Below are 16,457 nucleotides of genomic sequence, written 5' to 3' on the forward strand. Positions count from 1 at the left end.
TATTCACTTTTATTTTTCTGGGAAAGAATTAAGTTTTGGTCTTGCCCCACAGGTTTGAGGATATTCAATAAGTACGTTGTTTGAGATTTAGAGTAAGGGAGATCATGTACCACCAATCTGTAACAGGTGATTGTAAAAATTGATTAACAAAGACTTAATAAGCATGTACCCTCTTAAAAGTACAGCTTTTGATGTAGTTGCTCTAGACTCCTGACTGGGTCCACTAAACTGCCTGTCAGATTTCTCTTGTGCTTGCTTCAGCTTTGACAAAGAGTAATTTCTGATAAATGCATGGAAGGATCTTATTTTCCTCCCATCTTCATTTGAAACCCAAGATGTGAGAAGGACCTGAATGTATACAGAGAATAATCTTTCCCCTTGCATGCTTATTATACCTGAAGACTGTAAGATCCAAACAGATGCTACTTTGCAGAGGAAGAACAATGCAATAGGCTTTAGGATATGTCACTATGCTGTGTTTTAATCATTGTCTATATTTAGTACTTCAGAAAGGTAAAATGTAGTGGGTGGGATATGGAGGGTGCTTTCCCTTGATTCCTTGTAGCATAATGAATCATAGAATCATAGAATCATAGAATTGGCTGGGTTGGAAGGGACCTCAGAGATCATCGAGTATATGGTTGAACCTAATAGAGATTTTGGAAATAATGAGATTGGCAGGGCATCTGGGTTGCCTGTTAAAAGGATTTGACTGTATTATGATAATTAAAATGCTGTCTAGTTTTTATTCAGTGGAGTACTGTCAAGTTATTGATGCCATAATAACCTTTTCTTTAAGAGGAAGAAAAATCTTTGTAGTTACAGAGCGTTTTTATGCCACTGAATACTTCTACACTGTATAAGCATTTTTCCTGAATTAACCGTTTCAACAAGAAGCCAGAATTTAATGAAAGTAGTTAACTTGCTACCAAAGAAGGAAGGCTAAAATTACTGTGACATTTTTTGGCAGTTATCCTTGAAACATGCAAAACTGTTTCAAAATAGTGTTAAGATTATGTGTAAGAATGCAGATATGATTGCTAAGGAACACTGCATGCTTCATTAGTGCTGATGTAGCATGCTGTAGAAATCTAAATAAAAGGACTCTAAAGCAGTTCAGATCTTCATAGCTTGTGCTTTCTCAGAGATCTGTCAGCATCACCCTTGCTACAGGTTTTATAGGAGCTATTTTTGCTGTTACCGCTTATTAGCTAATATAACTTAACTTGCATTTCTTCCAAAGAGCAAAAGATTTCCCCTGGAAGGTACAATTTTTATTTATTTATTTATTTAGTAACAGCAGGCTGTGAGATTAAAAGATTCCAAGGTTTATCAAGGTAAATGTACAGTGGTTGTGTTCTTCAGCTTAACAAGTACATAGTCCTCTTCATTTAAACATAGTCTAATGTAGTGGATGAGCTTGTTGATAGCCATTAGGGTTTCTAAGAGTCTGGGAGTGTGGTTTTTTAGAGGTGGATGCTGTTGTGATTTTAGGGGTAGGACATGTACCCATGCAGCCTCTAACAGGAATGTGAAGAGTAGGCTGCACCTTAATACAAAAGCCATGTTTGTCTGGTGGAAATCTCTGCTAATATTAAAGTTTTTTGTTGTTTTACACTTTTTTGTTAAGCTGTTCTGTGCTTATTGTGCATTTCTTCTGAAATTTGTGGGTTTACTGTTACAATTGCTAAACCTTTACAAAATAGGTGTCCATTCTGCTTACAAGTATACTTGCATGTTATCATGCTTACAGATGTCTTGTGATTTTAAGGTTGTAGGTCAGATTGCAAATATGATTCTGAGCTTTTATTAGGATGTGTGTCCTTCAACTAAAGAGGCCTGCAAATGTTCTTTTTATCATATTTACCTGGCATACCTTCATTTTAAACCAAATGGTGGAGTGGACTTCTGCATTCAGTCTTATCTCTGAGTTGAATGTTGGAAGAAGGAGCACAGAAAGGGTTGTTTTTTGTTTTTTTAATGCAAGGGCTTGGTAGCTGGAAGCTGGTAGAAAATGTGACTCCACAGAGTTCTTTTTTCAAACAGATTGTCTGTTCTAAAGGACTTCTCCTTAGCTTTATATTGGTTGCCAGTCTTGTGCAACTCCCATCTTCTTACCTGCTTTTTGTCAGTAGTTTACTGGCTTCTGGTATGTGCCACTAATTCTTCCCACTGAGTTATTTTAAGGTAGCTTGTCTATATGTGTGCTGAATTCTGAAAACACTTTCTGAGATGGCATATTTGGAAACCAGAGGCAGTACAGACGTGCAGCAGTATTCTGTTTATAGAACTGGGTCAGTGAGCATACCTTAAGTTTGACCTCCAACAGGACACTCTTTGAAGGTGGAGTCCAAGATTTTTTATTCCATAGAGGCTTATATGTGTATGATGAAAAGAGGAATAGTTGGCAGTTCAGCTGCAGTCCTGAATCTGTCAAGAGGAAGAAGCTGCTGTTTCTTTTGTGGGGTTAGAGAAGAGTGTGTTGGAATAAAGTTCCTGAGAATAAAGGATGATTTTAATTAAAAGGAGAACAAGTCAAATAAAAAGAGATTATAATTTTTTTTTATGGCTTGGAATATGACTTATGATAGCAGAAATAGCTCCACAGAGAAAGATGGCTATATTAACATCTTAGATTAAAAAAATATTTGTAAGTGCCCATTGTTCTTCCAGTCCTGGAGATCTCTAACCATAAACCATAACAGCACTGTATTCAAGCTGGAATGCTTATCAGAGTCTCTTTACAAATACCTCTCTAAGTACATGAAAGGCATCAGTGAGTGATTCATCCTCACCATTTCTGACTCTGTGTCACTGAGCTGCCTTGTTAGGAAGAGGTGTGGTTCATGTAGTGTTTGACATACTAACCCTGTCCTTTGGCAGACTGTATGCCATCTCTTGCCTTTGTTGGTGCTTATCTTTTTGTGCTTGAAAGGATTTTGTGGTCTTATGAGAATTGTTTGAGAAGGCAGTTTTCCATATTATGAAGGCTAGGAGAACATCTTATAGTAGTTAAGGTGATGCATTCTGTGATCTGATGTGTTCTTGGTCTGAGCAGGGAATTAATGACTTTTAATTTGTAGCTATACAAAATGAAACAAGTGCATGCCAGACACAGGATGCTGAGCTTCACCATTTAATTAAGGAGAAACTAAGAGTGAAATTAGAGTTAAAAGCCCTGAATAGAGTGATTATTGTTGTGAAACAGTGAATTAATAGGTACATGTTGAATATACAAAAAGCTCAAATTAGTATGTACTACATCTGTGTGGAATTTGCAGTACTTGTAAATTGTGAGGCCTGTAGCTATGGCTTGAGCCAATCTTGAGCTAGATCTTGGTGCATCTTATTTTTTTTGCCTTGTTTTCAGTTGTACAGTGATTTAAAAATTGGTATTTGAATCTAGAATTCCTGTGCTGTACCAGTTAGAATTTGCCGTGCAGTGAATTGTATACAGAATAAATAGTCAGGATCTGAAGAAGCCTTTTTTTTTCTTTTTTTTTTCCTGTGGGGAAAAAAACAGAGGCAGAAAAATTAACATTTTTGAAAAGTGTCAATGGAAAGGCATGGTAGGGTTTCTCTTTTCCTCTGTAAACATCCATGTCTCCTTCCTGCATGGGGTTTGCTGCCTCAGGGTATGCAAACTAATTGTATGATTATATATTCAAATACAGTGTTTGACTAGGTAATACCCTTTTGTATAATATGTTTTTTAAAAACCATGGAAGTAGCACCACAACTCCATTCTGCTCTAAATCTATTAGATATTTACTTATTAATCTTACTCCTACAAAGACTCAGATCTAATAACAAACATGTCATTTAGCATGCTGTCCTCCTGTTTTTTTAAATTGCTCTCCCAAGCACAATCTATAGAACTCTGAACATTGTCCAAATTGTCTGTAGTGTTTTATACATCATTTATGCATAGTTTTATGTATCTTTTAATCAGACAACCTGCAAAGCCTGTGCAGAAAGTTTGATTCTTTTCCTTTCAGTGGGAAAGTATTCAGTTTTTAGTATTCAAACAGTTTTCACTAGTGGAATCTTGAGAATCCCTTTCCTGGGCTGTGTGGAGCTCCCTATCAGTCTGTGTTGTGGTGTAGCTTCTGACTGGACACCAGCTCCACTTAAGTTGCTTGTACTGGTAGGTCTGAGGCCATGAGAGCCTATTGCTACATTGGGTTTAGAATGAGGTGGCTTAAAACTCTGGCAGACCACATTGAGATAAGAAGCAGGTATTGTGATGGACTTTTAAGTATGCTTTCTGCTCCATTGGGCAATGGAGCACCTTTCCTGAAAAGCTGCTCTGCTGGCTTAGCCTTCATTAACTGCAACTTTGGTGTACTCAGCCAGAGCTGTGTGCCTGTTCTGTCTATAATCTGATAACCTTTATTCTTTATAGTAATGACTTGGTGTCTGCTGGATTTCACGTGTTGTTTTGGTCCTGGCTACTTAATTCTCTTTGCATGAAGTCTGTTGCAAGGCCTAGTATAGTTTTTGGTATGACTTCCTTGGTTTTGTGTATTCTTTTTGTAACAGTGAATGGCTGTTAGTTATCTGTATTCATCACCTGGAATTCACTGTGGTGGTTAAAATGTACAATTTTTTTAAAAATGACATCTATGCATACATTCTATTCATACATTCACACACCTGCCTTCCACCTTTGGTGTAGAATGACTAAATAACATTGAAGCATGCAGAAGAAATTGCTGCCACTGTTTACTAAGACAGACAAATGAGCACATACTTATTTAGGAGTGTTGTAAAAAAGCTGTAGGTGGTTAAAAATGGTATTTTTCAGAACTTCTGTAGTGCAGCATGAAGTCCTTATTCCTTAGATGGCCTCTGCTGGTTTTATGTCCTTATGATCCAAGATTCAGTAATTGTTAACTGAAGGCACAAGAGCATGCCAGTGGTGATTAGATTGGAACTGTATGCAGAAGTTAGCCTGTTCCATAGCAATGTGCATGTTAGAAGCATTTATTTACCAGCTTGGCTTACATTAATTTACCTTATTTATATGCACAGGTTTAGAGGGCGTGTGCTTTAAGATTGTCATTTAAGCATCCTGGGTAATAATTCTCACGTTCTAAGTGGAAAATGTCTAAAAAGCATTCTGCTTATCAGGTTTTGTTGAGTTGATGTCTTCTGCCACGCTAGGTTTGATGTTTTATACAGGTATATAAGCTCAGTATTAAATATGTTTGTGAATATGAAGATGTTTATTAAATTGTGGTAAAACCAAATTCCTTGTTTCCCCAAGTTATCCGTGTTCTCAGACAATAGATTATTACAAAATAATAAGTATTATGTACAGAGCATTTGTGACAAATGGGTACACCTGTTACATATTGTGTTACAGGAGGGCTTAACAGGGAGGGTAATTTGAGTATATATAAACAGAAAGACCAACCTCTCTTTAAAATATAATAAAACAGTATAAAAGCACATTCTTTGGCTGTTGCCATGAAGAGGAACATACATGAATATCCATTAAAGCACTTTTATTCAGGATTTAAGTGGCTGTAATTTTTTTGGCTGTCTTCTAAAACTAGGCTGGTTTCTGTACAGATTAACAAAGTTGAGCTAATTAATTTTAAATTTTGGGCTATCAAACCTTCCCGAAGTGTCTCCATATGGATGTGATAATTTATTGCTTTTGAAAAATCTTTCCTGTTGGAGAAAAAATTTTCCAGCCAGGAGGAGAGGAGGTTGAGGGGAGACATTATTGCTCTCTACAACTACCTGAAAAGAAAGGAGGTTTTAGTGAGGTGGGTGTTGGCTTCTCGCCTCTACCTAGCGACGAGAGGAAATGGGTCCAAGTCGTGCCAGGGGAGGTTCAGATTAGATAATAGGAAAAATTTATTCACCAAAACAGTGCTGAAGCTTTGGAACAGGCTGACCAGGGAGGTGATGAAGTTGCTGTGGCTGAGGGTATTTAAAAAATGGGTATATGTGGCACTTTGGGAGATGATTTAGTGGTTAAGGTGGTGGCGTAGGACTGACAGTTGGGATAAGTGGTCTTGGAGGTTCTTTCCAACCATGATGATTCTGGTTTTCTGATTTATACTTTGTGGTATGCTCTAAGGTGTTTATATCTTAAGTATAGATAAAAGAACAATTCCTTAATTCCTTATTTTAATATAGAACAGTTTTCTGGTGACATCAAAAAAGGATCAAGTTATATCTGTGTCTTCTATCTGTATTTTTACATTGTTATACTTATTTGTCACTTCAGTAGTAGCATATTTAAAGTTACCTGAATTTCTAAACTTATGTAGGTCTGCATTTGCATTTGGCAGAGATGTTTGTAAATAACCGGAAGTTTGCTGGCCTTAATGTAGAGCAGAAGGTATTGACAAAATAGCACAGTGGAATGATTCTTACAAGGGTTGTTCTATACAAACCATTTTTTCTATGAGACAGCTGTTGCAACTTTGTCAGAGCAGCTGCATGTAGACCTGCAGATGGTTGGATATCTATATGTAACTGTACCATTAAAAAAATGAATGTAAAGGAATCTCGGGGGTCAGTTGGGTATTTTCAAAATACATTGTGGTAATGGCTAAAAGGGTGATTTTGCTCAAAACTTGCTCATTGATCAACTCATTTAAGATGTTTGGATGGTATTTCTTAAAATTCCTCAGAATCTAATTTGTGAATATTTGTAAAGATAGTTGTTACATCAGTGTCATCTGCAAATCACTGTATTACAGCATATATTTTATACACCAGTTACTTTGCTTTTGCACATCTTGGAGATGCAGTTCGATTCTTCAGTGCTCATTAGAAGTTCCTCTGCCATATTGTAATAGAAATGTTATTTTCAGTTGTTGCTTGCTTTATTAGTTAGCGCTAATACTAACTCTGGAAACAAGCTGGAAAACTTGAAACACTGTTCAAACCCAGGTCTTAAAACACTGTAAAAGATGTGCAAAAATTATTGCACATTTTGCTTGTTTAATAAAACAATGTTACTTGTTTACTGTTTTAAATAAAACCATATTACTTGTTTTATTTTTACTTTTGGGTTAACTGGTGTACTCTCTGTTTCAGAATGTATGAAAACATGTCCACAATGGTGTATTTAAAGGAAGAGAAGTTGGAGAAGCTTACTCAAGATGAAATCATTGCCAAAACTAAGCAAGTGATTAATGGACTAGAGGCACTGAAGAATGAACACAATTCAATTTTACAGAGCTTACTTGAAACACTGAAATGTTTGAAGAAAGATGATGAAAGCAATCTGGTTGAAGAAAAATCAAACATGATTCGAAAGTCATTGGAAATGCTGGAGCTTGGCCTTAGTGAAGCACAGGTAAAATTCCAGTAAAAGTAAAGCATTTCAGAGGACTTACATTTGCCTTACTGAATATTAGTAATGTACTGGGACATTTGTTCTTAGGAAAAGGCTGCTGCAATTAATAGAAACAGATACTGTCTGTCTTGCTGTTTTACACAACTAATTATGCATTCAGTATTAAAGTGCTGAAGCTCATAACTGAGCTGCTCTTTACTTCAGTGGCACTGTTGCTATTTCCTGTTCAGACTTTTCCAAAGCATTAGGCAGGTAATGTTTGAGCAGCTCAAGAAATGAGCACTGGTATTTTAACTCTTTCTGCATAGGGAGGTCTCTTCCACACAAATAAATGAATGTGCTCCAGTCTTTGAGCTCTGCCATAACCTAAATTCATGTTTGTATTCCTTTGATTCTACCAATCTGTGTAGTAGCTCATGATGCTCCTGAGGCTTAAGAAACTCCAGTGTTTTTCAAACATTTTAGTAAATCAATACTGAATCAGTAAACATTTTAAAGGTTCAGAATTGAGTAAAGAATCCAAGCAACTTTCAGTGATTAATTAAAGAAAAGACTCAGCTAATTTCTGTCAAACATTTTAGGCATTGAAGATACTGTCTAAGATGAGTGAGAGGATTCAAGTTTGGTCAGAATGTCAGGATTATATTTACAGTCTGGCTTTGGGTACTTTGTACCAGGTCAAAACCTGAAGTGATGTGATGTGAACTGTCATGATGGCACACGACAGTTGGAAATGAGTTGAAAAGTCCAATGAGTTAACTTTGTATTGGTCTGGCATTGAATTGGTCTGGCTTTATACTGGTCTGTAACTGTGGTCAGTTTCTCATCTGGATTGGGAAATTACTGTTTTATGATCTGGAAGTTCTCTGCATTGAATCATAGTGAACTGAGGCCTGAGAGAATGAACAAATATGGGTTACCAGACATGGGAGTGTGGAGCACCTGGCCCTTATGATACAGACTGTCAGGCCTTAGTATATGATACAAGCTTTGATCCCTTGTACTGGAAGAAAATACTATACAGATAATCTGGAATAAAACTGGAATAGTTGAGTTACCTGTAGTAGGTGTTTGTAGATCTGTGGGTGAATAAGTAGCTTCTCTCTCCCAACTTTGAGACTGTATTGGGACTCCAGTATAAGCTAATTCTAATTCTTGGTTCTGTCAGGTTCAGCAATGTCAATTATAGATACTACTGCCTTGTTTGCCATGTTTACTGTTTTGTGAACTGGTGGCAAGGAGCCAAAAGAAGAAGTAAGTCATGTGCCACCTTCTGCTTTTTAGGTAATGATGGCCTTATCAAATCACTTAAATGCAGTGGAGTCAGAGAAGCAGAAATTGCGTGCTCAGGTTCGCCGGCTATGCCAGGAAAACCAGTGGCTACGGGATGAGCTGGCCAATACACAGCAGAAACTACAGAAAAGTGAGCAATCTGTGGCTCAGCTGGAGGAAGAAAAGAAGCATCTAGAATTCATGAATCAGTTAAAAAAATACGATGATGATATTTCACCATCAGTAAGTAGCTGTATAGTAAAAAGCATCTTACAGTTATTGCTGTGTTGTCATCTGCCTCGTTACCAAGAAATGACAGATACAAGCTTTTTATTTATCTCTAACACAAACTTGTCATTAAAATGCTTAAACTGTACCAGTGTCAAATAGCTTGCAGAAACATTGAGAGCTCATTTTTATCTGAAGAGTAAATGTTTCAGTGTTTCTAGATAATAAAATACATAAGATGGTCAAAATCCATAAATACCTACCTAATATCATATCAGGTTAAAAAGAACTGAACTTCAGTTAAAATTTTTTCTTTTGTAAATTCAACAATTAAATGGAGAATGTAGAGATTTAATTAGAGATTTAAGTACATAGGGGACTTGCCTTATTTTGACTTCAGGAAAAAATATTTGGTTTCCTTGTAGGTGAAATCAGTGGGTAGCTTTTATATATGTTGAGACTTTACACTAGGAATGTTTTTGTATCCCCTTTCATGACTTTCTGCTAGACATTGTGATCACCTGCATGTTTTCAGTTGTGTTTAGCTAGCCTGTTGTGTTAAATATTTTTAGATTCAGAGAGAGGATGAATACCACTTTAATTTATGGAAGTAATTTATCTCTTAAGACTTCTGGATTATTTGCCCTTCTTCTTGTCCTTTTTTGTGTTTGAGTTAGATGGCACTGCAGAGAAAGATTTCATTTTGTGCATTTGCAGCTTCTTAGACGTGTCTTGGACAGAGCAAATTTTCATAACTCAGCAATATAATGGTTGAAAATGTATGCATTTTAGTCCTGCTTAACTGACTGCTTGACTAAGTCCTTTCTAAAATATTGTGTGTAGTGAGAGTTGCACATGGAGCTTTTCAATGCTGTTTCATGAGTTAGTAGTTGCAGCTGACTACTATTGGTGAAGCCTGTTTAGAAAAGGGTCAGGAGGAGGAATACTGTGATTTTTGGTGTGCTATCTGTTGAACTGTAATTTGTCAATGGCCTAAATAGCACCATTTTTTGAAGTGTAATGGGCAAAGTAAGCAAAGCATCTTTGTATTTTCACTGACCATGGAGACAGTCTCTGTTGTTAGCGTTTGAAAACAGTCATTTGTATGTACTCAATGTGATACTGGAACAGACACACTTAAAATTATGAACTTCCCACCTGAGCTCTAGTCCCAGCAATCTGCTGTTATTGCAGAGCATCCCCTTTGCCACTGTTGAACTTGAATGCCAGCAGCAGAAGTTGTCTTTTTCTCATCTATGGAAAAGGGTATTGGATAGAAATCCAGAAGAATAGGAATGTGCTTTTTCCTGAGGTTTTTCCATATAGAGATTAACATTTCTAAGAACTTCAGCTGTTTATTTTGTGTAGATCCCACATTTAAGAAACAGAATTGAGGGATAGTCTATGTCTTTATTTTACATGATTGTGGGATTTGGAATGTCCTTTGGATAATTAAAATCAGTACACGTTGATGGAGAAATTACTGAAGTTTCAGATAGAGACTGTTGGAGATTAACTGCCTTCCAAGTGCTAAAAATGTGCAGTGGACAATTCTATATTTAATAGGGTTCACCCTTCACTGGGTACTTTCAGCAGGTATAATGTCTCTGTAAGAATAGCAAATGTGTTCCTGCGTGCTTAAATTGAGACTGAAATCTAGGAGACCTGATTTCTATTCCTGGCTCTTCTGAAGGTGTCCTGTATTGTTTTAGAACAGAGTATGTAAATACATTTGGCCATAAGACCTTCATAAAACTTATTTGAGCAATATATTATTTTCAGTTCCTAAGTTCTGGAAGTGGGTGTTTCCTTTAACGTAGGTGAATAAATGAACTGTCCTTTTACGCCTTAGATTTAAGTGTAACAATTTGTTTGGGCTTGTTCTATAGGAGGATAAAGATACAGATTCCACCAAAGAGCCCTTGGATGACTTATTTCCCAATGATGAAGATGACCAAGGACAAGGAAGTAAGTGAACTTCAAATTACAATGTTAGTGTATCCCTGTAATGCAGAATGTAAAGATAGTGTATACAAAAATTAATCTGTACTTGGCATCCTGTGGAACAGCAGAGAACAGAATAGCAGAATGGTGAATGCTTCTGCTAGAATAAGGAAATCAGTCATTAATATACATTCGGTACATTGATATGTACAGAACCAGGGCCTAGGTTTTTAAGCAGTATTCTAGCTATTATAAAATTCAGATTGGTCCCACAGTCTCTCCTGTGGGCCTCAGAATGGAAAAGGTTTATTCTTAGTGACTGATGCAGATTCTGAAACTCTGAAGCCTTTTGATGGTCTGTCCAGATGGTGAATTCCTTTAGTGACCTTTTTACTGAGCTCATTTAACATTTTTGGGCAAGTTTCACTTACAAGTCTTTCTCATAGAATCTTTTGGCCTTTACTGAGTTTGTCTTCCTTAGATCTACTACTCATTCTAGAAGTAATGTCTTCTGGTCAAGAGAAGTGATGAATATTCAGTGAAGTTTGAGGTAGAGGTTTGGTAGCATGTTTGAAGGAACCTATTAATAAGATGAGCCTTGCTTAGTGAAATGTTATGTTTTCTGTATGGTTGTAAAGCTGATACTGTATAATATGTTTATACTGTAGTATATGCAGTGTCCTGGTATTATAATGGTTTGGCTCCTAGGAGACAAATGACTTCAGAAAGAAATGACTGAAGGGTCCTACTTCTGTAATTGTCAGGGTTTTGAATTCTGCTTTGGGGGCACATAGACAAGATGTGCTGCATTTTTGATAGCATGGTAATGCTGTCTGTTACCAGCAGTGGAAGGAAGACTGAAGAGCTTAGAATTGGTTAGTGTTGACCATGAACTCCTTCCTGAGGTCATCCTTCCTTACCTAGCATTTTGTAGTAGAAAAGATGAATGACAAAGCTGTCTATATTCCTGCCTAGTCCATCTACCTTATTTTGCTTTTTAAAAAACTAAATTGATTCTTTCAGTAATTTCCTTGACCTCAAGGAAAATTACTGAAATGCTTCCGTGCTTTGGTAGGCAGTGATGGTGGGTGTAAATTTGGAATTGTGTGGTTCCATTGGCACTGTGAGACTGTTTTTTGCTTCCCACTTCCTTTGAGAGTGCTTTTTGCTTAATATAAAGGAAAGAAGAAAGTCAGACTCATAGCTGGAGGGCTTATGTGTTGTCTAGAATTTAATGAAACTGACAAAGAGGAAGTTTTCTCAATCTTCCCTGAAATCTCCCAGGTGAAGAGAAAAGGAGTAGAACATTTTTGGGAGCAGTGGGAGGGTGGGGGATGCAACAACCAAAGATGAAGAGCTAGTGGAGAACAAGTGGCTGTACCTGCAGGTTAGTAAATAAACATTAAAGGTTGACACTGGCTCTGAAGGCGGGGTGCCTTTTCTCTGGCAGCTCTTCTTGTGGCATCCAAGGTGTTTTAATCGTTTAGGTGCCAACCTGAAGTACTTCTTAGTATAGCAAACAAAGGGGGAAACATTGTGTGTTTAGAGAAGAAGAATAAAGGAAAAAGGACAAGCATTTTGGCACTTGTTTGTGTTAATGTTCCATTCCACAGGGAAATACTGATAGTTTTAAGTTCAAAATTATGACAAAATCTTGAGAATTTTAAATGATTTGCTGAGCTGAATTAATTTCCAACTTTCTTCATTGGTTTATTGAGTTTGGGTCTTTGATCTAACAGAAGTATATAATATAAGTATATATTATAATGTAAGTATATATATATATATATAAAATATTATAATGTATATATAGTATATAAGTATATAATGCTAATACAGTACTGGGTGGAATGGGAAGAATAGAATTGTCATATTTTCACTGTTGCTGTTCAAGACAGCATAGCCACTGCAAAGTATGTTCTAATACTACTAGTAATCTGTATTGAGGAAGTAAAATTCAGTCAGTCTCATTTTGTCATTAAACAATAATATTAGATGTTTCAGTTACAGTCATCTTTTAAAATTTTGAAACTTGTGGTTTTCTTTCAGTTCAACAGCAGCATAGCAGTGCTGCAGCTGCTGCCCAGCAAGGTGGCTATGAAATTCCAGCAAGATTAAGGACCCTTCATAATCTTGTTATTCAGTATGCTTCCCAAGGTAGATATGAGGTTGCTGTACCTCTTTGTAAACAAGCTCTTGAAGATCTGGAGAAGACTTCAGGTCATGATCATCCTGATGTTGCTACTATGTTGAACATACTGGCTTTGGTGTACAGGTTTGTATACTGATACAGATAAATATCAGTTAAATGAATGGTTAATATTTGGCTACAATCTGTTAATGTTCAGACCAGTATCTTTTGACTTGTATTATTTCCCATTCTCTGTTTTTTATTAAAACCCTCCAGAGGGTTCTGTAATACTTATATATTATAGGATATATAAATATTAGATATTTGTATTCTGTACTTGAAAGTCAAAGAGATTGCTTCATTTTTCTGTGTCTTTGTTTTGGGAGTGCTGTGGGTATTTATTTTTTTGTCTAGTGAGGGGACATGTCTTGATTACCTACTTACAGATAATCTACAGATATAAGTGGGACAGCAGTATACAAGTAGTACATGCTGGTCCTCGACCAGCAAACTAAAGTGACAGGCTCTAAATTTTGACTTCCTGATTTCTGCATGTATTGTCAATTACTTTTCTTTTGTACTAGCATCTTCAGGCCAGTATGGCAGTGAGCTTCATTTTTTACTTTCTTTTCTGAATCCTCACTATTAATTATGACTCTTTAAAATTTAGAGACCAGAACAAGTACAAAGATGCAGCAAATCTCCTGAATGATGCCTTGGCTATCCGTGAAAAGACTTTGGGCAAAGATCATCCAGCGGTTTGTATACATACCATATCATATTTTTAGTTGTGTTTTTCCCTGAATTTTTTCAACTCATTCTAATATTAAACTTAACAGAGAAATTTTTAAGACCTGGCTTATCTCTAAACAGTGCAGGTAGGAGACCACAATACAACATACCTTGTTTTCTCTTAAATACTTAGCCTTGAGCATTATGTTCAGTGCTGTTTCACCACAAATGACTTGCACATACTTGATTTCAGATTGCATGGATTTTCTATGGGAAATTGATTTGGGAAGAAAGATTTTAATTTGCTTACTTAGATCACTTTATTAAACTCGGATTGAAGGTGTACTTCTAATTTGTTTTACTGTTGCTTTTAAATGAAACATAAATCAAGCTTTTGTGCTCAATGTGTAAATATGTAATGTGTAATATTTCTTGCTTCATGTAGTTCATGTGAAGCAGGGCAACTCTCAGTATAGGTATGAGAGGTAACTTTGATCAAGAACAACACAGGAAGAAAATTTATGCACTAAATGAAGTGGATTTCCACTTTTTTCCCCCTACTTTTCCAAGCAGAAGTATTTAATTGTTTATTTTCCTTTCCTCATTTGTGTGTGTATGCATTCCATTATAATTTGCAAATGAAGAAACAATTTCAAGAGGTGTATCCTGTGCCTGTAAAGTTTGAAAACATCAATGCATTGTAGATATGTACTTTTGTCAGATATTTGTATCAGCAAATTCCAGTGTAATTAATGTTTATTTACTTTTGACAGGTGGCAGCAACTCTAAACAATCTTGCAGTACTTTATGGTAAACGGGGAAAGTACAAAGAAGCTGAACCATTGTGTAAGCGAGCTCTGGAAATCAGAGAAAAGGTATGAGAAAAAGAATGCAGCCCTTTTGAATGGATTTTTTTTTTTTATCAGAAAGAGCAAAGTTAACAGCTTTTATGTTTCAGTTCAGTAGATCTGTCAGATAAGCCACAGAGTTAACAATACCCTAGTAGTTAGCAGTGTCTGAAATTCGAAACAGTAGTAAATTCCAGAAGCTGGAGCACTCTGGGTGTATTGTAAATTCTGTATATCATAGTTAACCCTCTTTACCTTTTTCATTCCCATTTGATTTTTCTGTGCCTATGGGGATATGTATTTTAGTCCATGAGACTGAATGCCTGCATCTTCAGATTTCTTTGAAGAATATGCTGCATATAATGTTGTTATAATACTTACAGTATTCCTGTTATGAATTATTCTGCAGAATTTTCAGTTTGTAATAGAAGTAATTTTTATATCTTCCAAATGCAAATTTGCTTGTGTCATCCTTATGTTGAATTGATTAGTAATAAAAACTAATGAGCTTTCTCTAAGTGATTGATTTCTAAATCCTGATATGATGATTGGAGAATATTTTAATACAAAGTACTTCATTTTCAGGTTCTGGGGAAAGATCACCCTGATGTTGCCAAACAGTTGAATAATTTGGCTCTACTGTGCCAGAACCAGGGGAAATATGAGGAGGTTGAATACTACTATCAGAGGGCACTGGAGATTTACCAAACTAAGTTGGGACCAGATGATCCAAATGTTGCAAAAACAAAGAATAACCTGGTAAAAGCCTTTTTCTAAAGTAAATCTAAGTAAAAGTAAAATTTTCTGGTGAATTGAAATGCACATTTATTCAGCATGTGTTGTATTTATTATTTATCAAGCAAAAAAATAGTGTTCTGATATATCTTCTGGGTTCTGATATATCTTCTGGGTGATGCTTTTTTTTTTAGGCATCCTGCTATCTAAAACAGGGCAAATTTAAGCAAGCAGAAACTTTATACAAAGAGATTCTTACTCGTGCTCATGAACGGGAATTTGGCTCTGTAGATGGTAAGAAACAGACTCCCTAGATTTGAATGTACATTTCATGTTCCTAGCTATTATGAAGTAAAATCTGTAGGAAGCTAATTTTATCCTGATTAAAATTGTTGTCTGCTTGAAGTATATTTAAAAAGTGAGATTAAACATTTAATTAAAAACAGTAACATTTAATTCAAAAGTTTTTCATACATGAGGTAGACTTGGCAAGTGTAGGTTTTATGGACTGTTCTTAAGAGTTTAAATTATCTTATGCCCAACCAAAAAAATGTTGGTATTTTCATAGAGGAAGAAAAATTAATGTCACTTCTCAGTCACAGGAAAAAGTCACCACAGGATTCTTAATGATATAAATAAATTGTTAATGTGAACCTTCCAGTAATACATTTAAAGAATGGGGAAGATAGCCTTAAATTGTGAATTATCTTGTACATTGAAGGCATGTGTAGTTTATCAGCTGTAAATCGCTGTGAAGAATTTTCACTGCATTCCGTGACAGTAGCACATGTACCACTTAGTAGATGTCAAAGCAGTTATTACAATAAAAGACAAAACCCAACTTTTCTAGCACAGAACTAGGCATATGACAAATCAATGGCAACATCTACTGACTTCAGAGGTTCTCAGAAGTAAGTGTTTAAGTTCAGATAAGAAAGGAAGACAGAACTGAAAAACTGGAAAAGACTCATGTTTTAATTTTTTCCTGCCTTTAGTGTGGACAGTAAGCTTTTCTGGGCTGGTAATAGTATAATTCCCTGGTTCATAAATTCATTTTAGAAAATCAAGCAATTAGTAATTTGTAGTTTTGTCCTTATATAATGTATTTTCTTCTGTTCCATCAGATGAAAATAAGCCTATTTGGATGCATGCAGAGGAGAGGGAAGAATGCAAAGTAAGGCCACTGTCATAAATATTTTTTTTATATTTATTGATATTTTGATTAAATATTTAAGTTACAAAT

The 16,457-nt window shown here is 35.9% G+C and overlaps 1 protein-coding gene across 3 annotated transcripts in view; it reads left to right on the forward strand.

The window, feature by feature from the left end:
- The window catches only part of KLC1 (kinesin light chain 1), a 41,749-nt gene that overhangs the window by 8,742 nt on the left and 16,550 nt on the right, over positions 1-16,457 (forward strand). For all 3 annotated transcript variants that reach the window (XM_030452118.1, XM_008500008.2, XM_030452117.1), the window contains exons 2-10: positions 7,063-7,324; positions 8,609-8,839; positions 10,714-10,792; positions 12,818-13,043; positions 13,570-13,657; positions 14,405-14,506; positions 15,065-15,238; positions 15,409-15,508; positions 16,339-16,388. In XM_030452118.1, coding sequence (XP_030307978.1) covers positions 7,064-7,324; positions 8,609-8,839; positions 10,714-10,792; positions 12,818-13,043; positions 13,570-13,657; positions 14,405-14,506; positions 15,065-15,238; positions 15,409-15,508; positions 16,339-16,388 — 1,311 coding nt within the window. In that variant the 5' untranslated portion in view covers position 7,063. The remainder of the gene's footprint in view (positions 1-7,062; positions 7,325-8,608; positions 8,840-10,713; positions 10,793-12,817; positions 13,044-13,569; positions 13,658-14,404; positions 14,507-15,064; positions 15,239-15,408; positions 15,509-16,338; positions 16,389-16,457) is intronic.

This window comes from Calypte anna, chromosome 5A (genome assembly GCF_003957555.1).
Source record: "Calypte anna isolate BGI_N300 chromosome 5A, bCalAnn1_v1.p, whole genome shotgun sequence".
Classification (NCBI taxonomy): domain Eukaryota; kingdom Metazoa; phylum Chordata; class Aves; order Apodiformes; family Trochilidae; genus Calypte; species Calypte anna.